This window comes from Stigmatopora argus, chromosome 9 (assembly GCF_051989625.1).
Source record: "Stigmatopora argus isolate UIUO_Sarg chromosome 9, RoL_Sarg_1.0, whole genome shotgun sequence".
Classification (NCBI taxonomy): Eukaryota; Metazoa; Chordata; class Actinopteri; order Syngnathiformes; family Syngnathidae; genus Stigmatopora; species Stigmatopora argus.
In genome coordinates, this window is record NC_135395.1 from 13,598,815 (window position 1) to 13,623,669 (window position 24,855).

At 38.7% G+C, this 24,855-nt stretch overlaps 1 protein-coding gene across 2 annotated transcripts in view; it reads left to right on the forward strand.

The window, feature by feature from the left end:
- flt4 (fms related receptor tyrosine kinase 4) overlaps positions 1-24,855 on the forward strand; it is a 43,199-nt gene that overhangs the window by 14,187 nt on the left and 4,157 nt on the right. The window contains exons 2-24 of one of the 2 annotated variants that reach the window (XM_077610215.1): positions 1,122-1,218; positions 1,994-2,268; positions 3,853-3,870; positions 4,315-4,451; positions 4,535-4,700; positions 6,551-6,690; positions 6,779-6,950; positions 8,097-8,214; positions 8,368-8,552; positions 10,203-10,368; positions 11,361-11,496; positions 11,945-12,053; positions 13,470-13,820; positions 14,820-14,966; positions 16,075-16,206; positions 17,756-17,862; positions 18,203-18,338; positions 19,626-19,730; positions 21,692-21,805; positions 22,971-23,059; positions 23,151-23,313; positions 23,401-23,495; positions 24,720-24,842. In XM_077610215.1, the coding sequence (XP_077466341.1) occupies positions 1,122-1,218; positions 1,994-2,268; positions 3,853-3,870; positions 4,315-4,451; positions 4,535-4,700; positions 6,551-6,690; positions 6,779-6,950; positions 8,097-8,214; positions 8,368-8,552; positions 10,203-10,368; positions 11,361-11,496; positions 11,945-12,053; positions 13,470-13,820; positions 14,820-14,966; positions 16,075-16,206; positions 17,756-17,862; positions 18,203-18,338; positions 19,626-19,730; positions 21,692-21,805; positions 22,971-23,059; positions 23,151-23,313; positions 23,401-23,495; positions 24,720-24,842 (3,281 nt within the window). The remainder of the gene's footprint in view (positions 1-1,121; positions 1,219-1,993; positions 2,269-3,852; positions 3,871-4,314; positions 4,452-4,534; positions 4,701-6,550; positions 6,691-6,778; positions 6,951-8,096; positions 8,215-8,367; positions 8,553-10,202; positions 10,369-11,360; positions 11,497-11,944; positions 12,054-13,469; positions 13,821-14,819; positions 14,967-16,074; positions 16,207-17,755; positions 17,863-18,202; positions 18,339-19,625; positions 19,731-21,691; positions 21,806-22,970; positions 23,060-23,150; positions 23,314-23,400; positions 23,496-24,719; positions 24,843-24,855) is intronic. The other variant, XM_077610216.1, reaches the window with a different exon arrangement.

Sequence of the window (24,855 nt, forward strand, 5' to 3'; positions counted from 1 at the left end):
GTATGCACTGGTTTAATCAGTGTACCAGAAAATTGTGCATTGTCAGCATTGTTTAAAGGTTCTGTGGTTGTACTTGCGATTAAAATGTGTTATATTTTCTTGTTGAATGTTTTGTAGTTAAATAATGACAATTAATGTGTTAAATGCCCAATGTCTAAAAAACAATAGGACAATTCGATGATGGCATCTATAAGAATGCCCACATTTATTTAATCAGTCATTCATTTCTATCCTGTAGAGAACCAGGGAAACAGGAAGTCATACCTGCTGACTTCATCGACCAACATTACAATTGGAAAAGTAAATTTCATTGGTTTTCAAACAAAAAAAGACAGAAAATCCATTGTTTTCTCAACAATATAATTGACGCCACAATGAGATTCAGCATAGACTATTGTTTTTGTGCAGAAAAGACTGGCAACTTTTTTTTCTTGTTTTGGGAATCATATCTAAGGGATAAATGAGTTTATAAGTGACTCATATTCGTGATGGAATGATTTCCGTCATGGATATGAAGACGTTTCCTGCTGTTCTTGGATTTGCATTTCATCATCAGTATTCAAATTGATGCAGCTGTTGGCTGAGGGTGCGAAAATGCTTTTTATTGTACACTTCTGAGCCCAAATGGCAAGACGATAACTCAATGTTACATGCCGCCTCAGTAAAACTTTGAACTCTTTGTAACTTTATGGTTATTTCACGTTTCACAACAGCTGCAGAAGTATCAAATCGTTTTACAGGACAGGTGACATTAAAGGCTCTGCTGCGTTGCTAGATAAACCAAATGGACGTGGCATCCCTTCAAAAAAATTGCCTCACATACTATCTCTAGCCCGGGTGTCAAACCAATTTGACAAAGGGCAGCAGCGTGTCCTGGTCTGGGTGTTTTTTATGACCTCTCAAGTGACCCACGGTTTGTCTGTCTGCCTGTTTCCAAGCACAAAGGTCCGGAAATCGTTATCCCTAAATTTTCTCAACGCTTGTAAATGTAATGAACTACTTACCAGGTCAGGATTGAGATTCCTGACGTGTGCCTGAAATTTGACAGAATTGCAGCAGGGCCATTGGTTAATCCAGAATGTGACATGAGTCCAACAAAGCTTTCTTGTTCTTTTCTACAGGTCTAGTGGTTGGCTTTTCTATGACACCACCTATTCTTGACAGTCCTAGAGATGATCTTGTGATTTCGGTTCATCAAACACTTATTATCACTTGTAGGTAAGTATAAACTGTGCCTATTATTATGATTGTTTGTTGTTTTTTTGTGAAGCCTTGACATCACTGTAAACAAAAGTACAATTGCGTCATGTATTACAACTCTTCATACAACATACTGTGTTGGCATCGCATGAATTCAAACACGGATGCTTTTTGCATCTAAAGTTCATTCAATTTCATCTCATTGAATTGTATCATCCTAAATTTTCCGTCAAATCAGCTTTATTAAAATCTTTTTCTTTTCTTTTTCTTTATTTAGTTACAATTTTTACCCTTGGATTCTTGGCAATATTGCACTGTAAAATGTAAGCTTCTTCTGAGAAATTCTTCATTGTCAATCACATATTTACAATGATGAATGATCCAAAAAGCAACTTGTAACAATAGCTGGATTATAGCCCAAAGAATATTTTTATCTCCATTTCCAGAGTTATTTCCAGTCATCATCATTTGGAACTGTCCACAAATGTGTACATACGTAGGTGGGGAGAGCGCTTACATAGCGCCTGCAGGTTTAAATGTGCTCATGTAACTCAATTTAAGCTATAAAACAAGCAGTGATGTGTGGATCAATGCGCAGAGGAAATTACAGGCTACGCCCCAAAGGCTTCCAGTCACACACAAACAATTTTAACCACGGTAGGTTTAAAGCCTCGACATTTTACAAGTGACACTTTCATTCTGTCGGAATTAACATCACCAGTACTACTAGTTTACATTCAACTCGGCGTGAGCTTGTACGTATTTGTGTATGACCTTTGTTGATCTCTCCTAGGGGCCAAAGTACTCTCACCTGGGCCTGGCCTGATTTATCTCTTGTGGGACAGAAGCTAAGCGACCGTCTGGGCCAATCGTCTTTCACCACACCCAGTGGGGAGAGGACAGTCCTGGTCAGCGAGTGCCCAGGTCAACAAGGAAGGCCATATTGTAAAAAGTTGACACTCAACAGGGTGCAAGCACGGGACACTGGGTACTACCGCTGCTACTACAATGACGTAAAGGCCATCATTGATGGCACTACAGCTGCAAGCACGTATGTCTTTGTCAGCGGTGAGTTAACATTCTATAAATACACACCCAACGAAAAAATGGTTGACCTTCAATCACTTCTTTTTCACCTCTTGTTACAGCGTGGCTCACAGTTGATGTTTTTAGTACAGTAATACCTCGACATACGAGTGCCCCGACATACGAGCAATTTGAGATACGAGTAAAATTTTGAGCAAATATTTATCTTGAGATATGAGTAAAATTTCGAGCAAATATTTATCTTGATATACGTGACAAATTCTGATATACGAGCATACAGCGGAGAATTCATTTGTTTTTAGTTCATTTCTATGGGAAATGTTCATTTGAGGTGCGAGTAAATCAACATACAAGCTCAGTCCCAGAGTGCATTAAGCTTGTATCTCGAGGTACCACTGTATCTGTTCAGGAGTCCAGGGCCAAGTGTACACGAAATGATGATGGTTGCTGTAGTGATTCAATTTTGAGAATCTACAGCTCGAAATGATAGCAATAATCACATCTGCAGTATGTGACTAACTCACCGTGAAACTCTACTACTGTTTCGCATCTTTTAAAATGGCAGTTTTTATACTTATTTGAATATAGTTAAGGGGCCAAACTTTCAAACTTGTTTTTAGTTTTCAAGCAACGGTTGGACATGTAACGAATACCTCTTGAAAAAAAAAACCTGCAAGCTCTCTTTGGCCATTATCAGGTTATCAGATTGAGTATTCAAACTAACCATAAATCTTTGCCTTCTTTAGCATTTTACTCACACACTGAAAAATGTCTTAGAAGAGATAATGAGACTTCAAGCTACAGATATGTATGCCACAGAGGGCTTCACCAACCTACAGTTAATAAGCTTCTAACAACTTATCGTTTTAAATTCAATGTACTCATTAATGTAAGTATTGCAAACAAACATCAGAATGCAAATGAATTTAACTCGTGTTGACAATGTGAGGCAAAGATGCAAAATGATGAGTTATTCAGACAATAATTTCAGCTACCTTCATGACTAATGACTGTTTTATTTTTACTGTGCAAATCATGCTTCAGCCAAATTACTTCAAAATTTCATCATCCTCCTACTTTAACCTACCATTAGTGTGAGTCACTGGAATTAAAAAATTGACATCAAGCATTTTCCACTTCAGCCGATGTACCATGTTGACGTACATTAGTGTTAATTATATTGATGTCAGATGCCCTTCTGACCCTTCCTTTGCCTTACCACTTGTAAAGAGAAACTGAAACAAGAAGAATAGATAGGAAGGTAGTGGATCAGAAAAACATGCTACCAGGTTCACTCAAATGAATTGCATGTTTATGTCCCCTGACATGGTACCGATACAGCTACCTCACGTGTGCCCACAGGGACTGATCAGAAGCAGATGAAGCTGCACCCATTAATTAGAAACAAGTGAGAGGCGGGATGAGATATAGCTGCATGTGGATGTAGTTAACCATGCAGACGGTGGTCTTTAAACCTGTCTCTCCTGGACAACATACACCCACACTCACTCAAAGTTGTCTAAAATTGTCTTTGGAGAGTTATGTATTGTTTCCCTTTCCATGCTTTCGATGAGGTCTTCTATAACCCTTCACATTGACAAACAGCAATAACAGGAAGAGATGGTAAAGTAACTTTTTTTCTTCTTTTTTTTCAAAGTGAATAGTAGTTTTAGGTGGTAGTCCATCATCGATGTCTGTGTACAAAGGCTCACACTGCTGGCAGAACAGCTTTAGCGATAAGCGTGCTGGTTTGTACTCATGCTGCGGCAATATGAAGCTTCGGCTGTGATAACAGCTGTGCCGTAAATGGGTGCTACTACATTACCGGCACATTAGATGTGAGTCACTAAAAGAAAAGAATCAAGGTGTTGGAGATTTATTCAAAATACGTAGGGGAAAACAGTGCGGGTATATGCATGTATCATAGTAATATCAATAAAGCTTCCGTATTGTTTGCCCTGTGGGGTCATTAAGAGGCTGTGATATATTTGGCTCACTGTAATGGCTGCTATTATCCCATCTGTTGGGAGGGCAACTCATTAATGACCTGCTGTTTTGTGCATCCAGACCCCGAAAAGCCCTTCCTCAGGAGGGACGAGTCCACTAACAGCAACGTGGAGAATATTTTTATCACACGTTACTCAACAGATGTCATCGTGCCATGTCGAGTCACGGTGCCCGACCTCAATGTCACACTCTACGCGGTTTGTAAAAGGACACTGATTTTATTCCTCCTAATCAAAACCAATTGAGCATTTCATAACTTCTTACGCTTCTGTGATTTCAGTATCTCAACCCACTGGACAAACACGAACTGACATGGGACAACAAGCGAGGTTGGTCCATTCCCAGACACGTCATTGGCAGCATGCCCATGCTCAACGTGTTTTCGTGCGTGGCAACACTTGGAGGAAAAGAGTACCACTCGGTTAACTACTTCATTCACACTACAGGTAAATATACAGCCGGGAGTTGTGTGCGTTCTGGAAGAGGCAAAGGAATATCAATGAAGGGAGGTGAAATAGGGCATTTGAAATAACCAATGGCTGCTTCCATTTAAGATAACATGGATTGGGGTGACTACTTGCAGAATTGCCTTGATTGTAACAAGGGATTTAAGCAAAGGAAATATCTTCCTTATCAGACTTTAACAGATTGTGATTAGCGCTATGGTGGAAAAGCAAACCTGAGGTCATTCAGAGCTATTTCATTCAGATTGTGCTGCAGATGCTCAATTGTCCAATTTCAATTAGCCATATATTAAGTGCTCCATAAATATAAGCAAACATTTTCTGTGTAATTGATGGTTGGCCACAATTAGTCACCGGTTGCATTGTTCACTTAAAGGGACATACAGCACATTTTTTCATGGGCCGGTACTGTTTTAGCCATTCAAATGGGTGTATCCCAAATTCCCTGTCCTTCTGCATTACGCCATTCAAGTCCATCAGTGGCTTTGTCCCAATTCAGGGTCTGCACACTCATTATGCATTTGAGGCCAGTTATATCACAAGACTACGTCAAGGCTTGTCCCAATCCATTAAAACTCACAGGATCTTCCTATCACACATATTAAGGTGTGAAGTCTGCATTGTGCACAATATGAACTGCAGGACAAATGTGAAATATCAAGTTTCCCCAAAAGCTAAAACTAAAAATGAAGTGCGGTATGGCTGTATCCTATGTATCATGAATTAATCAACACATTTCTCAGCGGTCTATGTACTTAAACATAAAAGAAATCATCTTAACTAGTAACCCCAGCAAAGGTTGATTGGACTTTCTTGTTATGATGTAGATAAATCTAACTTTGGAGAAAGAAAAGGAAACTAGTGAAAACAGGCCCATGCGTTGTGAAAGTCACAGAAAGTTCTAGTGAGACATTTCAACGCGCACTGAAATAATAATGAATTAGCAAAACATTAAGTATTGTTTAGTGACCAATAATTGTTTGCAGAATTAATTGACCTTACGATGTCTTCCAGCGCATTTTACAATGTTTTTATGATAATATAGGAACCCTGGGCAAGGTTGATAGTAATGTTTTTGGAATGCAAATTGAAAAGTGAAAGGAGCTGACGTTCAGAGCATGATTTCAAAAGCTTTTTTCACCATTAATACTAACATTATAAACATGCTAGCTTGCCAATCTCAAAGAGAAAAGAGGTTTCATAATAGATGGCATTGAAACGAAAGACAGTTGCGAATAGTATTTAAGTATGCAATTTTTTTTACCTATGCAAAGTAAAAGAGTAATAACAGTTTATGAGCGCTGTTATTTTGTGATTTCAGTTAAACCAACTCACATTCACTGTAATAAACTAGAAATTTTGATGGAAAATTGAGATGTTTTCGCACTATGATAACGGGAACTATGATAAAAACATTGCTAGCTTTTTGCAAGCGAAACTTTAATTTCTGAGGGTGAACTGCAAGTCATGGCTACTGCTGCCGGCCAAAAGCAATAGCCGCCAGACTCAGGAGAGGGTAACGGAGAGTGAGCTTTCTGGCAGAACATTTTTTGGGCCGTTAAATCCAGTCTCTTGCACACACACATTAGTCATATAGATGTTTACATCCATTAGCATTTCTAAGCAACACACAGGGGTGTCCGTTTTGGGTATCTTTCATCTTTAGTTGAAACGTCACTACACCCTCGCAACGTGGACAGATCAATGCAAACACTGTGAGCTTGTGTGTGGTAGGATGGTTCCAAAGAGAGTCATTTCCTTTGGTCATGTGAGGAAGGAAAAACTGCTGACGATGTCACTGTGACCTCCCCGCCTCCGTCTTTCCCGGACAGGAAGTCAGGTTTACGATGTCAAGCTGTTTCCCGAAGAACCCGTGGAGATGATAGCGGGGGAGGCCCTCACCCTAAACTGTACAGTACAGGTCGAGTTTGACACCGGAGTGACCATAGAGTGGTCGTACCCAAGCAAACAGGTTTGTTGAAGTTGTTGATTCTCCTTTACCAGATCGCCAAATTTCCAGGATGTTAAACAAAGCTCCGGTTCGTTTATCCTCTCGTCAGATCAACGACTCAGTGGACACAAAATACCATCGAGATGCACTTTCTCACGCCACTGAAGCTGTGAACATCCTGACCATTCCCAGCACTTCTACTGCTGACACCGGCCCGTACACCTGTAATGTCACGAGCGTGGACTCTCCGCAGTCCAAAACGATGCAGGTCATGGTTCATGGTAAGCGATCGCTCTTGTTGGGAGATGTTTTGATACAACTGGAAAAAAAGTGAAATGCTCATAGGTAGTGACATATACCACCCCAACAAAGACTCATCAAACATTCATTCTCCAACAAACATTCACACTTTGAGTAAACATCGTTATCTTGGACTATAAGTCGCACCAGAAGATACAGTATGTGACACAATTGCTCATTTTCCTTATAGCCAATTAAGGAACTTTCATTAGTCTTATGCCTGTCTGCTATATGATTTAAATCCTTAATTTCATGAGTACTTAAACTAATGCATTTCCATTTCATTTATTTTGTGTCACACTAGCATATTTCTTAGACTCTAACTGGCACATGAGTATAAGCCAAAGAACGTATATCGAAGAAAAAAATTCCAATACTAGTCATACTTTTGTTGATTATTATATCAGACACCATAGGTAAACTTTATAATATTAACAAGAACACGGAGAACAGGCTAACTAGACTATTAAGTTAACTATAGCTTAAACAACGTTACTTGTTTTCCAAAAGTCTTCATTATCACGATCACTTTTGAATAACTCCAGCAACTCTGGCAACAAGGTGAGCTCAGTTTCTATCACAGAATCAACTATTTAAAAATCTATCCACCCTTTAATAAACTACTGAAAACTCAACTTTCTTTATTGTTATACCTTTGCTGTCATTGGGTGTTCTTATAATATTCTCTTGGCAGCACAGTCGTATAGTGTATGATTAATATTTCTGCCTACCAGATCTTAGGCTTGCGTTACAAATGTGGGCACTGGACTTTGTGAGTTCTCCATGTGGGCTTTTGCTGTGTTCTCATCCCACATTACAAAATAATGCACGTTAGCTTCAATGAACACCGCTAAATTGCCGCTCTTGCCAAAAGGCTGTTCGGATAGGCCCCAGCTCACCCCTGACCTTAATAAAAAAAGATCATGTGTGGATGGATGCTTAGATCTTTAATATTAACATAAAATAGTTTAAATGAGTCACTCAACCACTGATGTTTTTCTCCTGCCGGTTATTATTTAAATACGTCCTGCCCTCTTATTAGCTTTGACTCGTTACTGCCGACAAAGGTATCTCTTGACTGCTTTTTAAACTACACGCCAAGTAGAATCTCTTCCTTTTTATTCCAGAGAAGCCATTTATAAACCTGGACTACAGGAGTGGACCAGTGGTGGAAGTAACATCTGGCCAGAAGTCATTCAAATTGCATGTGAATGTGTCCGCGTTCCCCATGCCTGAGACACGATGGTAAGTTGAAGCTCCCCACCGTGTCCATTAAGTCTAACAGGCAGTTTCTAAAAGCATAATTAGGCCTCCCTACCTTGAGAATTACCTGCTTAATTAGGACAAGTGCATCTCAATGGGAGGCACTGGAGCAGCTGTTGTGTTGTGTATAAAAAGGTACAGAGACAGAAAGCTGATTAACGAGCGACCCGAGTTCAAGATGAAGCGTATGAGGATTCACCTTAACCACGCTTTGGAGATCAAAGATGTCAATCCTGGGGATGCCGGCCTCTACTCAGTGGTCCTGAAGAACAGTGCCGCTGCCCTGGAGAGGAGACTTAACATCACGCTTGTTGTCAATGGTAACTGCACTTGGAGATATCACAAAGTGGCACTGACATATAATATTAAACATGCTTTTTCACGTATATTTTATTCATTCTTTTTTTTTCTAAATTATTTTAATTCCAGGTAGACCAGTTGAGAGCAGAATCTTATTTTCGATGTTGAACTGGCACTAGAGAGCAGCAAAAAATACAACGCATAATATATGTGTATATGCTATATATAATATAGATGTTTTACTATTTTAATGTTTGACATTATAGTAGTACTTGCAGGTTTGAGGGTGAGACTTGATATAACAAGTTTGGAAATCACTATTTCAAGTCATTTAATTTCATTGTACACAAGTCATTCTTATTTAGAAAAATAAAATGTTCTCATTAAAAACAATAACATTATTCCACAATTTACAGATAATGAAACAGTGGTAAACAAATGCAAATTTGGAATGACAGGATGTTCAAAACCACAAAACTAATCCGTTCATTAATTTCACATCATTTAATTGTAGTATATGGATTCAATTTCCATTAAACTCCCCAAAATAATGGACTAATATAGTTTGTTAATTTAAGACATGTTTATCATGTGTAACCAATGTGCATGCTGAAATTAATTCCAAGCATTTTTAGCAGTGTATACGAACCAAACTGTAGAGGTATTTTTGAAGTAAACAATTATTAGATCCACCTTCATACGTAATTTTGCTTGTGATTTTGTAGGTATTTAATTTTCAAATTTGCACTGGACGTAGTTATAGTAGCTGGGACCGACTCCCGCTTTCCAGTAATACTGCATAAGAGGTGTAGAAAATGAACGAAAGAATGGAATTAGTTGTATTTCTTCATCAAAGAAAATTCTGTGAATATTTAAAATCCTTCAATAGGTAGGCATGTTTCGATTTTTTTCCAGCGGGATCACAATAAATTGCATCCAAGCAATTTTCATGACAATTATTGGAATGCCCAGTGAGACACAGGTTCCGCCATGTTGCTTTGTAGAAACAGAGGATGCAGACAGAATACAAGGTTAAAGCTAATCATGCAATTTTCTGCTTTTCAAGTTTACTTTAAGAGGCGTAACAAAAATATTCTGCTCCATGCCATTATTCATGAAGTTTACATCTCTCCTCATGATAAATGCATTGCAATGTAATGCTGTGCAGCTGTTTTATACAGCCTTACCAGACATTTACTACTGAAAGGCACTAAAGTATCATTTTGGAGACCTATACTGTATCCCTGGAACATTGACTGTTGTCTTAGTTATACAGAAATCTCTGTGGAAAAACAAGTTCTTTATTTTGATGACGAAAAAAACAAGCCTGTGAAAATAAACAAAATTCACGCGAATGGAGGAGGTAGCTATTTTACATTGGGACTAATGAAAAATATATTGCACCAGCACGACTGCCTCGTTCCCTAGAAATTGGGTTTAGTGTGGAGTTGCTTTTTTTTCTTCTACTCTTGCGATGCAGCGGCAGATAGAAATTAGTTTTCTTTTCCGTTACCTTTTGCTTGTAGTCCCTGACATTTATTAGACGTTAAAAAAGTAAAAAGTTCAGGTAGAATACAGACAGCTGAAAAATGTGGTTGACTTACATGAGCTAATAACAGTCTAGTTGTAAATAGGTCTGTCTTACAACCTTGTTTTCCTCTCCTCCACAGCCGCCCCGCAGATAAATGAGAAAGAAGTGGCACAACCGTCCACTCCATACCCCAGTGGCAGTGTCCAGACACTTACGTGTACTGCCTACGGTCTCCCAGCTCCCACCATTAGCTGGCAGTGGAGGAAGTGGAGCCCCTGTGTCCTCAACAGTACCCACAACAAAGTGTAAGAGAGAAAATGACTCACCTAGGCAGCTTTTATACTGTTTATTTGGCGGCAGTTTGGATCAGATGCATAAGAAAAATGACTGGAATTGGATGAGAAAAGAACGATTAGTGTAAATGAAGAGGCGTGGATTATGATAGGTGCACAACTAATGGTGGAGGAGGAGAAGACGATTAAGATAAAAACCGGAGTGACTTTCTTGGATCGCTCTCCGTTCTATTACAATAACAGCCAAACAGACGTATGCTAATGTGGAAAAGCAGGCTATGTGTGAGCATACATTTGGATGCCATAAATCATACAGCCAAACTGTTCACACATGCATAAACGTTTATTACCAAGCATATATTTTACCGCCTTAGGCTTTTTCTCCCATTCTCCATCTGCGCTGAATCCCTTGACATGATCGATTAGATATTTTGCACATTTTGCCCAAATTGTTGGGCTTTTTCATGTTTTTTCCACTCCGGGTGATATTTATGTTATGTTTTTTTTTTTTTTAAATATTAACCACCGTTCATCATTTTCAACCTGAGCTTCATTTTCCTTAAACCAGCCTCAGGGCCTGCATAATTGCGTTTTCTCTGGTGTGCGTATTGAGTATGACTTCATGGGTTACCTCTTAAAGTTAACATGTTAGGAAAGAATTTCATTGACGTTGACGTATGTTTTTGTTTTTATTCCCATAAATATACAAATACAATGAATTAAAAGTCCAACACACCTGGTCATTTCCTCCAGTGGATGAATTTAATAGAATTCATTGGATGTAGTAACTATACCACGTCATTTTTAATATGCTCTGCTATCTTTTTCCTTGGTGATGCAGTGGAAATTAACATTGATATTCAGATAGGAAGCAAATCAGCACGTTGGAAATCTCGTACCACATCTGAATGTCCTGTCTGATGTGGTTCTCATTCACCCCCACTGTCCACGTTCTGCTCAGAATGTCAATGATGCAAAAAGATGATGATTGTCTTTCTCTCCAGGGTCCGACCAGACAGGAAGGGCAATACTCACACGATTCCACACTGTCAGGATTGGCAGGACATTTCCTTGGAAGGTGCAGTGAATGAATTGGAGGCCATCAAACCATCCGTTGAGCTCGTAGATGGACGACAAAAGGTGAAACAAGGCTGTCTGATTATGTCTTCTCGTACTTTTTTCACTCCAAAATAGCTTCTTAACGTGAAACACCAGATTTCCATAAGTAATGTCTTCTGCGAACTGGGATGTTTGTGTGTAAGCGTCCTAAATTTCTGAGCTCCATAGCCAAATTTGTCAATCAAGAGCCATTTCCACAGTAGAATTATTTAGCAGAGCCTTCCTCTGCAACAGTTCCATGTAAACACACGTGTGCGTTCGCACAGAAGAGGAAATCACAGGAGGAAAACAAAACAAAACTGACATTGTGCTGTATAAGCAACCACATGCACACACACACAGTCAAGCTTTGTTCATCAATCTCCGAGTGCAGGTTGCTTTGTGTTGAGCTGTCAACACAGAATGAACTAGTCCTTGTCTGCTCACAGAGAAGTACATGACAGCCAACTTGATCTCCCCCATTTTGCAGACTGTGAGCCGGCTACACATTCGCAATGCGAGCGTGTCTCTCCTGTACAAGTGCTCCGCGGAAAATAAAGTCGGCAAAGATGAGCGGCTCATTTACTTCTATGTAACCAGTGAGTATCACATGTTTATTTGTGCTCTTGGAACACAGCATTTAAAACTAAATTCTACAAGATTATATAATCTAAACCCAAAGAACTATTGCAAAACCTCATTCCCTGTGAATGAAAAGCCTTGTGTGGGAGTTATTGTGTTTGATGATCCTATTTATGCCATTTTGTTGAGCAATGAGAAGGCGCTTGTGGCAGAAAATAAAATAAAAACAAATAAAATGATACATAAAACTCGAATTAAATTATAAACAATTGAAACAGGAAATAGGAATGAAATCAGCGAGCAACGATTATTTGTTTACTGCCAGTCTTTTACACGTTCTACTCTATCATTTTAATAAGGTGTCTCTGCTATTAATTTTTTTTCTTTGCAACTTCTGTTTCAACTAACTTCTCCTGCTGTCATCCAAGCGGTTACATCTTTTGACCCCATTACTATATTCCCGAAGACTGAAAAATGTTTAGACTCTTGATGGTGTTGACTGGGGAAAGCATGAGGTGATGCATAAGAAAACATGAAGACTGTGAAATTAGATTAGATTAGATAACTTTATGCATCCCGTATTCGGGAAATTTCATTGTCACAGTAGCAAGAGGATGAGAATACAGGAAAAGACATTTTAGACATAAATAAATAAGCGTGTTGCTGGAATATATATATATATATATATATATATATATATATATATATATATATATATATATACGTATATACATATATACATATATATATATATACGTATATACATATATACGTATATATAGATATCTATAGATATATATACATATATATATATATACATATATATATATACAAATATATACACAAATAACAGTTACAAAAAGCATCTTTCCTGCTCTAAGTGCATTAAAATGTGTTGCAATGCAACAATGGTGTTTGAGTCACTTTTCAAAAGTTTCTATAAGTATCATGTAAAAACATCACAAGATAACAAGTCGTAAAACAAACCTAGTTAACTTGCATGAAAATGTAATGTATACAAAGAGGTAAAAACATGGAGCAGAGCCAGATAGTCTTGCACGAATAGCTTTGCAATCCCATACATTTTAAATCCGAACTCAGAGTACGCATACTCATTTTTACATCATCCACCGCGATCAATAACTATACAAATTCGGCATGTTTCAACCCAAGCATGAAATAGAACTTAATAAAATTGTTGAAATGAACCGCGTCAACCAGAAAATTTCAAAGCGATATGCATCCCGTTTTTACATGGCAGTTACCACATTTTGACATGATAGTTATTATGATCACAGTTTTTTTTGTTCTTGAGAGGAATAAAAAGTTGCACAAGTAACCTAAAAAGTTGACTTCAGCGCAACCACATAATTACTTGACGATAATCTTTCCTAAAATGTCCCCTTTAAAATGTTCTCTTTGAATATCCACAGCCATCCCTGAAGCATTCAGCGTGGATGTACACCCGTCAGAGAATCCACTGGAGCAAGAGAATGTGTCTTTATCCTGCAGTGCCGACAATTACACTTACGATCAGCTGCAGTGGTACCGTCTTGACCCCATTGCCCTGCGGGACAAGTCTCAGGAGCCGGACTGCAGAAGCGTGCATCTCTATTCTGACCTTCTTGATGGGCAGCTCATCTTTCAAGAAGCGTCCAACAGCTGGGTCCTGGATTTCACTTTACCCGCCATACAGCTGGAGGACGCGGGTCGCTATGCATGCATGGCTCAGAGCAGACGGAGAGGCGAGAAACATTGTCTGTTCAGATATATCTCCGTTAAAGGTGAGGGAGACAAAGAATCAAGTCAGCAGGAACAAACCCGTGCGTCTTATATTCAACCAGAAACAGCTAGTTAATCATGAACTTTTGCCTGAAAAGGTGAGAATGGCTTCCAAAGGCACAGGGAGAATACAGCCCACAAAAGTCTGATTTCACATCGTGAAGAAAATAGCATCAACGCCAATGATAGTCTAGCTGCGGTGCTGCGGGGTTAAACAGCACACTGTGTTCCCATTTGTGCATATTTTTGCCTTTTTTTGGTGCCTGATAGATGTGCACTGTAATGGCATTTTCTTCACCTTCTCCCTCTTCTGTCCTGTGTGAACGCTGAGTACAGTGAATCCCCTGCAAATAATTGACGAGCTCCCGAAAGGGTTTTGTAATCTGGCACACAACTGCGCTATAGCACTTAAAGTGGATCATACCAATAGGGCCTTGCTTTTAGCATATACTCATTCATTACATAAAGGATTGCCATTAGTTATATTCTTCAACTTAAACAAAACAGCTACAAATTCAACTCAAAAAGGCAAATGAATATGCCACTGGTACTGTAAAAAAGTTTTGTTCTGTTAGTATATTTTGGAGCCCCTTACTGATTGCAAAAAAAGCTGCGTGGTATCGACCAATCCTGTATCAGTGCCACGTGAAGGAAATATACAAAATAGTTTTTACTCTACTACCAGTCAAAGTAAAAGCGGCAACTAATTGGCACTGTGTCTCTGAAGTGATTTCTTATTTTTGTTTATCCAAGAACCATCTCGTTAAAGAAAAATGTGACAATGTCAATTTACCACATGTTGCCATTAAAATAAAACCATAATTGCTTTTTCCAGAGGACAAAACAGCAATTAATCAACATTTTCATTGAGTAGTAGAAAATTGGAACTCTCCATAAAAAAAAAAATCCAAAATGACACTGGGAACACTCACTGCATTCCACACATGGCATCCCACAAAGGCAATTATACATTTTGTGTTCCTGTTTGTGTATTTTCTCAGGCTTGGAGGCGCCTCGTTACAAGCGCAGTCTCACCAACCAGACTGTGAACGTTACGGAATCGCTTCACATGGAATGCGATGTGGAGGGAAGACCCCTGCCCCACCTCTCGTGGTTCAAGGACAACCAGCCACTCCATCAAATGTCAGGTGCGAGAACGTGTCTGCACAATTTCACAGACACCGACTTTGTGCTTTTAATCTCTTTGTACCAAGTACAACATCAATGAAAGGCATTGAACTTAAAAGGGAAACAAAAAAACACCTCTAGTCAGTCCAGACAATCATCATACATCACATTATCAATTTGAAACACTCAAAACTGAACTTCCTTTAGCTTCTTAAAAACCATGAGAAACCTTTCCTCTAGCTCTTTTTTCTGGTACTCGGCCGTTTGGTCTCCCGGAAGGTTATTGATAATTACCATTTAAAATTGTTGCTCAAATTCCCTAAATACAAACTGCGAATTATTATTTAGTCATACTTAATGCCCTATTAATTATTAGGCTAAAGAAAAGCTCCAAATTTACCATACTTTTATTGTGTTTTGTTTGAGAACTTGTTTAAGACCCTGACTGACGTCCCTTTTTAAGGGGACAACTCATGTAGATACAAACTCATACACTCACACGTCCGCTCAGTGAAACTGGTCATGGCCATTGTTGGCTTTTATTGATGCGTAGACCGTGTTGTTTTACCTTGTTTTGTTGCCGGACTTTTGGTCGCTGGACTTTTGGTCGCCGGACTTTTGCTCGCCGGACGTTTGGTCGCCGGACGTTTGGTCGCCGGACGTTTGGTCGCCGGTTGTTTGGGTCCGGGCGACCAAACGTCCGGCGACCAAAAGTCCGGCGACCAAACGTCCGGCGACCAAACGTCCGGTCATGCTTTTTTCTTGGTGTGTCTCTTAGCCAGTCGTAACCATCCATGACAAAGCTAGTGGTGATTTTTTTGCAGCTGTGCTTTTTTAAGCCACTCCCACCACCCTGTGACACATTCTTATGATTAAATCATTGTTTCAAACTAACAATATTCACACAGATGTGTAAACTGGTCACTATTGCATACACACAGCTGAAAGTTGTGGCTCTTTCCATTCCTAAGCCTTTTCCCTCCGTTGGAGATTAAAGTGTTGACTGACAGGTTCCTGATATATTTGACATCAATTATGATTGAAAGCGTGGAAATAATTGAGTTAATCCATAGTCAACACGATTATTGTTGTGCTTTGGGTGTAATGGTATGTTCCGACTCCCTCCAGGGATCCAGCTGCAGGACTCAAACCGTACTCTCAGCATCCAGCGAGTACGCGAGGAGGATGCCGGCCTTTACACCTGCACTGCCTGCAACCAGCGAGGATGCGTCCACTCAACAGCTGCCATCCGGGTTATTGGTGAGTCACACAAATGTGCGTTTTAGCCACAAATTATAAACCTCCTCACTGCCGCTGCCACACCATATGCACAGTTTGGAATTGTAATCAGTCACCTTTCACACTTTATCGCCAGAGGCATGTTCACACCGCTGCAATAAAATCAAAGTCACTGACCGCGGGAGTAATCGTCTGCCCAAGATGAATAATTCAATAGTTTTGCAGTAGAGGCCTTCATGGGTAATGGATCATATTGAAGATTTTTTCATTGCCACACCTTAAAGAATGAACAGAAGAATGCTAGAAGAATGCAAAACATTCGGACACGTCATAATGCTCGACTAACCTTCTAAACACAGTGGGTTCTATTGATTAAATGTCACATTTAGTCTCCCTTTCCCATCTATTAGAATGGTGTGATTCATGAACTGAACGGTATATTTCCAAAGATATGCGCTTCTAGACCTTTTCGTGAATCCTAACGATGGCACAGTCAAGTATGTTAAATGTGAGAAATTGTTAGGTTTTCTTTTAATTTAGCTGTTTTGTGTAAAAATTATGATTTGCATATTTTTTTAAACGCGTGGCCAAGGGGCCAATTACAGCCTGCGGGACAATATTTTGTTGGCCTCATCTGACATTTAATTATCAGTGTTGCCTGCATGTTTGCTGTGATGAGAAGTAAAAATAATATAGAAATGAGTAATTTTATATAAAAGAGTCCATTGAGGTGAGGAAACCATTATTTAAATAGTAATATATTTAAAAAATATTTTTTTAAATGCAAATAAAAAAGCCATGAGTAATGCAAAAAATAAAAAGTTATTAAAAAATACAATGAGTAATCAAATATTTAAAAAGGAAATAAATACAACTTAATATACACATTTAATAAAATTTAAAAAGAAGAGAAATAAAGACAAATACGTGGTGTTTTTTCTAATTAATGAATTTGTTTATTTATTTATTTTGTGACCCCACGTTGCAATGGCAATGCCTCATTTTTTAAAATCAACATGGATGAAAATGATTACACACAGACACTGCATTTTTTTTAACTAAACCAGAAACTGTTGGTGTCAGTGTTGTTATTAATACTTACCCCATATTTTCCTTCATTTGATTGTTTCCCAATACAGGGAAAAACTTACCACTTACCATAAAAAAACAGCTGGCTATAAGCTTCACCCACTATTCACAAAATAATTTAATTTGACTATAAGACACAAGTGTCCACATTGTATTTTGGCTTAGTTTTGCAAAAACATGACACCATTGATCTGTAAAAATCCACAAATTTGAAGAACTTGACAATAGTCGCACGGTCCAATAAGTGGCCAATCTAGGATACTTGCATTTGATAGGCTAGCATTTAAAATACAGTCTGTAGCCAATAATGATGACGACTTCTTTATGTAAGTTTTTGTCCACCATTTCATATCACAAAAATAAAACACTGTGTTCTTTCTTTCATCTGGGATTCACAGGGAAACAGTGTTGCCTTTCCATGGACTCCCTCTGGGTTGAAAGCATTCTCATTTGAAGTTGCCTCTCCTTTCTTTCTGCTTAGGTTCCAGCGATAAAGCCAACGTGGAGATCGTCATACTCATCGGAACCGCAGTCATTGCTGTGTTCTTCTGGGTCTTGCTCATCCTCATATTCTGCAACGTGAAACGGGTTAGAGGCCTCTGATTGCCACTATTCTGTGTCTGCTTGTGATGGAACCCCTTTAACCTTTAACTTACAACTGTTTTGCCCTCTCAAGCCCCCATTTTGATTGTCGGTTGGTATGATTCCTCGGAGTCCAATTTCACCATCCGTAGCGATTAATCCACATAACGGCATGATAAATCCCAAATTGCTTTTTATTTACTCTTTGCTCATTCTGTTGCGCGTGACATCACCGCCAAGCTGCTTCACAGTAGGTTGGCGTCGTCAGTGGGAATACTCTGCCACCCCAGCATTACTTATCATTTTATTTCCAGTTCGCTACAAATCCATCATCTCTCTCCTTCAGATTAACCCCGCAGACATCAAAACCGGCTATCTGTCAATCATCATGGACCCTTTGGAGGTCCCCATGGAAGAACAGTGTGAATACCTGCCCTATGATTCCTCCCAGTGGGAAATCCCGCGAGATCGACTACGACTTGGTGAGTGACCCACGAGGAGCGACGAGCACAGATAGATGGTGCGATGATGTCGTGAACAGGTGGCGGTGACGCACATGAGAAAACAAAAAATTATAATAAATGGATGAAACCAAATGGTTTTCCATTTGCATGATTTCTTAATGGAGTCGTTTGAATTGGAAACTGCCACAAAGCGCCAATGTTTGATATTGCACTCGATCTAAAAACACCCTGAGGAAAAAGCATCTGCTCCGTGGCTGCAACCCTTTGGAGCGTACAGACGCTCCCCTACTTACGAACGAGTTAGGTTCCGAGCGATTGTTCATAAGTTGAATTTGTTCGTAAGTTGCTCAGTGCTACATTTTGTATTATAATGTATGTTTAAGGCCTATATAAGTATATTGAAGGTTTATATACGTGCATTTGTATGTTTAAGGCTTGTATAAGTAACACACACTGATTTGTACTGAAAAAAACATTTAATAAAATGGAGAGAGTACATACAGTACTGTATCGATACATTAAAGAGAGAGAGAGATTTACTAGAAACTGGCCGAAAGAAGCTATCTAATGACGATTGCAGTTTTCTTTTTTTCATCATAAATGATGCGGTAGCACTGTATGGCATCATTCGATTGATTTGCAAACTTTGTGCAACGTTCAATATTTGGGTCCTGCTGCTCGATCTTTATGTGTATAAATGGTACTGACGGTCGAACGATTCAAGTTGTATTCACGTGCAACGCTCACCACGTTCTGATGCGCATCAAGCTTCGTTATTATTGCCACTCATTTCAAATGAAATGGCTTGCCTTTTCCTTGCACCTCCCTCAATAGAAGCCTTTCGCTTTTCACCAACCATATTCAATAATGGATGCACGAGATATTTAATGATACAAATGAAAAAGGTTATTTGCGCACTGGAGAACGAACTGGGAAGAGGAAGGTGAATGCTAGGTGAGCTGGGCTCTCACAGCGCCTGGCGTCGGTATTAGCGGCGGAAAGAAGCACTACTTGGAAAAAGGCGCGCAATACAAAATCGAACTTACGAACATTTTTCGACATAAACGCAATTTGCAGACATGTTCGTATGTACCGTTGTTCGTAACTCGAATGTTCGTAAGTAGGGGAGCGTCTGTTTTGTTTTCCGATGACTGCAATTGAGGTTTTACATTCTCTGGCTTATCTCCATAACTGCTGCTACATTTTGTAACTTCTCTATTGCCAAAGTGGTTGAGGGCATCGATATTTCATCCATTAATATTAATAGATCTCAATCCTGTGTTCGTTTGCCATCCCTCGACACAGGAAAGGTTTTGGGCCACGGTGCTTTCGGGAAAGTAATTGAGGCATCGATCTACGGACTCGGCAAGAACTCACGGCTGGACACGGTAGCTGTCAAGATGCTCAAAGGTCAGATTATGCCTCTTTAATCGCTCGGTTATAGTAGTCAATGTATTTCGCTTGAGCAAAATGCAGAAGGCTGGACAATAGTTTCAAAACAAACAAAATCACGGGAGAATTCTGGCTGCTAGAACTGTGGGAAAAAAAATGTTAAAGGCTTGAAAATATATTCCAGTCAAATTAACAAGGAACTAAAACCAAGAAATGGTCACATCAATACCCCACATTTCTCATTTTTACCCCATTCAAATATAATGTCATTGTGGCAGTTGCGCGTGCTGACTACTGAGCTAATAAAGACACTTTTTAAAAAAGAAAAAGAAAAAAAAACATCTACAAAAGCCAAAGAACTTTACCATCTGTATATGTTTGAGGTTTTCAAATAATTGTGACAGGCACACTTATTGTAAATAATGTTGTTGTTGTTATTTTTTAATGATAATATTCTTTTTAAAAATCATTGAGCTATCTATTTATTTTTTGCTATGTACACCAGCTCTAAATGTTATTTTATGAACTTGGCAAGACATTTTGGACTTTTCTAATGTTGTTGCTTCATTGTCCCTAAAGCCATAGCTGGTGTGAAGGAATTTGAATGTAATGATCCAATTACATATTGTTAGAGGGCGCTTTCCCTCTGTGGAAAATGTTGGAAGTCCGTGAAATTTCACAGCCGTCATGGTGGTCAAAAAGTACTTATTATTCATGAAAACACACATCGTGACACCAGAGAGTGTCGAGCCCTGCTAAGGTGCTTAAGTAATTACATGAAGGATTTTTGGCAAAGTACGTTTTTAAAAGTTAAACATATGCCTGGATGGAAAGGATGGAAAGACAGGAGAATAAGAAAGGACATTTGACCTTGAGATTATGAGACTTAATGTGAAATTATAGATGTGCAAAGTCGCACTTTCCTGTGTACTAGTTGTAAAAGTCATATAAATTATACAGTTAGGGAAATGATGTTAAATATGGAAAAAAATGCAACAAAAATATCAATACAAACAGCTTCTACAGACCAATAAAATGTGCATTAAAAAATCTTGCTTAACCAGGACTTTCACAAAAAGCAGTAGTTTACTTTACTCCAAATCAAAGTTTAGTTAGATTTTATGGTTCTGTTCCAACTATGTTCCTTAATTTTATGAGTCTGTTTTTTCTATTTAAAAGCCATAAACGAAATTACTTCCAGAATGACTCTTTTTTTTATGGAATAATTAGGGCTGAGATACTAGATGAATAAGGGAAATGATTACAGGATATTGTATCTGCATCATCTCTATTTGATGAGCAAGAGTACACTAGAATGGGGCTTCATTTTAACAGAACACAATGCAGTGTGACTTGAGTGCTTGTTAAAAGTGTGCGCATGACAAACGGGGCCTCTATTGAGTCAAACATGTTCAAATGCAACCCTAACCCAATGCTGGTGGCATATATTAATAATGACGAATTATTTTGTAGATGAAATATTAAACCCATTTTCATGCTTGATATTTAACAAATTACAGTATAATCAAAAGAAACTATATTTCTGTTGCTGTCTATAGAAAAACACTTAAGTAAACATTCAGATTTTGTTTTTGTTAAAGCACTTCAAACTAAGCTTGTGCGATATATGGTCTGAACCATTTATGTGATGCAATTGCCCTGATATGCGAAATAGCTTGTTATTTTTCTCCTTTTTTTGAAACGAAAACTTTATTTTGCTTCATAAAAGGATCCCTTTTATATAAAGAAATCACAGTTGTGTTTGTAGCGACCCTGCAGCATTTCAAAAGAATACTGTTGAAAACTCAAAAGCTACCTTAAGATCATGAGCAAATCTTTTCTATTTTCACTTTTTCTAGTATTATCGCCTATTATACCAAGTACTCAGTGTAATAAAAGATTGAAATTATATAGTGCAACTCTAGTGTATCGTAGTCATGCAAAGTGGGATGTGTTTACCTTTCACGCTGTGATTGCAGACGGAGCCACGGCCAGCGAGCACAAAGCTTTAATGTCTGAGCTCAAGATCCTCATTCACATTGGCAACCATCTGAATGTAGTGAACCTGTTAGGAGCCTGCACCAAACAGAATGGTCAGTGTTAATGGCGTGATTACACCAAATGAGTTTTCTGCTATTCTCTTTGATGGAACAGATGTTTTTTTTTCCTTGCGGGGATTGTGAGCTGTCCCTTGGTAAGCTCATGGCAAAACTTCCTTTCTTTTGTTTTTTCCTTTCTGGGTGCTATATGTCCCCGGTGCCATTTACGCTTCAAGCACAAACAAGTGTGTCAAGGATATTACATAATCACAAGATCAGAGCACAGAATCGTTTTTTTTCACTGTAAAAAGAAAAGTTGACTGAACTTGGTATTTCAGGTCAAGTTATTTCACTTTTTTATTTTTTTTAAAAGCTCCTAGTCACACACTTCATTTAGAATTATTTGTTAAGTGGACATAGTTTGAACTCAACATTTTATGTAAACTGGACTTCAAGTAAATATAATCATTGTGACACTATTCATTGAACAACTGAGCAAAACGCCCTTTTTGAAGCCCTAATGAGTCAGGCTTAAATGTTATTAAAAACAACAATTGACAGCCACAGGCATTCCATCCATTTCAACTGTGAGGGCAGGAAGAAGATGAAAATGGATTAGATGAGATTAGAAGAGATTTATAGAACAAAACAAAATAAAATTCCCAGAGGAAAAAATTAAAAACAGGCCATACTTGTTTTAATTAGTCTTTATTGTTCTTCTTTTAGTTTCAATATTTGGACTTATTTAGATTTTTTTTACTACTTTAATTTTTTCCATTTATTTGGTTATAATTTTTTGCCTAATACTATTTAAATTGTCTATTTTTTAATTCATCTTAAATGAATGTGATTATTTTATTCAAAATTATTGATACTTTTTTTTCCATGTGCAATAGCCCATTGCACATTGGATATCAAATGTAGCCATAAAATTTTACCCTGTGGGCCACCATTGGCCCCTGGGCCACAGCTTTGAAATTCTGTTCTATATAAATGTTAAAATAATAATAATAATAATTTATGCAGTTGGAAGAACTTGAGAATTTGAGTTATGTTTTTATAATGATGAATTAGCATGACTTAATAGGAAATGTTCTTTTTTTAGATGTGAAATTAGGAATTAGGTACATTTTCTCTGAATCGCAGAAATAATATTGGCTATGCATTTATGAAAGACAGAAACTGTCTCCCTCATTTTTCATTATACTTGTCTGAACAGGTCCACTGATGGTTATCGTGGAATACTGCAAGTATGGGAATCTGTCCAACTTCCTGCGGGCAAAGAGAGAATTTTTCCTCCCCTATAGGGTATCATTGTCCATCCGTCAATTATGAAGATGCACTGATGCATAGATGAAATGGCAGATGAAATGAAGCTTTCGCTCAATTCCCCTTTTAGGATCGCTCTCCCAAAACCCAGAGCCAAGTAAGACGGATGATCGAAGCCGGTCAAACGGACCAGAGAGCTCGCAAGCAACCTCCGTCGCCGTCCTCCTCCCCCCTGGTTGGCTTCCAGACACCATCGTCCGACGCCACAAATCAGAAACCGGTACTGGAAAAACGTGAGTCCTTTTGGCAATACAACAAAAAATGGATTGTGTAAAGCCGGGACTAACGCTTTGCTTTCATCGTGTTTCTCTCCCCATCAGTGGAGGATTTGTGGAAAACGCCTTTGACGATAGAAGATCTAATTTGCTATAGTTTCCAAGTGGCCCGTGGGATGGAGTTCCTGGCATCTAGAAAGGTTCATTATCAACACTGAAGCAATTAGTCTGTGAGCAGTGGTGATTTGTCTCTCGAGGTTGCATTCGGAAGAACGAGAGTGTGGCCCACATCGTTACGATGCGAAAAAAACAGCACTGCAGAAGGCATACATACACAAATGAGTATTCTTTTAAACCTGAGGGTTTCTGTTTGAAGACGGATGTGGTAGATTTCTACGCCAGGGGAAAATTCTCTGATCAACGGTTGGGTTTTTGACAGAAGGGTGGGCCACTGTAATTGCTGAATTTCAAAAATTCTATGTATATAATACACTTTTTGATCCTCATAAAAGGACAAAAAGTAAACAAATACATGCAGATTACTTCTTTAAAGCCCAAACCACTAGTTGGCGCCAAATATAATTTCTTTAAACGCTCTACGTTTAATTAAATGGAAATGTATACATTCCTTAAATATATATGGGGGCATATACTACTGTGTTAGGGGATTGTGTTATACATCCACTAGATGAAGCTACAGTAGTAGTAATAGTAGTAGTGGTTATGGGTCGTGTTATACATAAACTAGATGGAGATGTGCTAAAGGGAATTTCATACCATGATTAAATACAATGAGGAAATTGAAGTCTAGGTTGCAGTCAAAGAAATCTTATGGCTGGCAACCCCCAAAAATAACACAAGTTTAACAGTTGGACATTTGACACGACTTACTGAGAAGTCAATTTTCGGTAACAACCCGAGTGGCAATTCAATACACTTTTGTGAATTCCGGTTGTTTTCGTTGTTATCGATTTTGCCTTTATGAAAGAGGGGCGCTCATTTAAACACACACCACGTTGTACTTTCAAATCCTCCAGACATTTCTTCTGAAAGTTTGGCTTTTATAATATCAAATGCACGATATTTTAATTGCTCGCAGTGCATACATTAAACAGAGTTTTACATATCAAACAATAGCGTGACGGTGAACTTTCCACCCGATTTTAGGTCGCCGTGCCTCTTTAATGTGCTAGGCAAAGCAGCTGCAGGGGTGGGCAGACAAAGTCCAGTCCCACATTTCAGCGTGCACTCAGACAACGTAAAACTAACAGATGATTAAATTCCACATTACGCCGATCACTCAAGGGAAAACAATGTGTGTTTACTTTGCTGTATGTGAAGGCTCATAGCAAGCATGCAAAACATAGACTACGTGGTGTACCGGTAACCTTTGGACGCATGTGTGGTCTTGTGTGTATCGGCAGTGTATCCACAGAGACTTGGCGGCCCGCAACATTCTGCTGTCAGAAAACAACGTGGTGAAGATATGTGACTTCGGCCTGGCCCGAGACATATACAAAGACCCCGACTATGTCCGGAAAGGCAACGTACGAAGTTGGA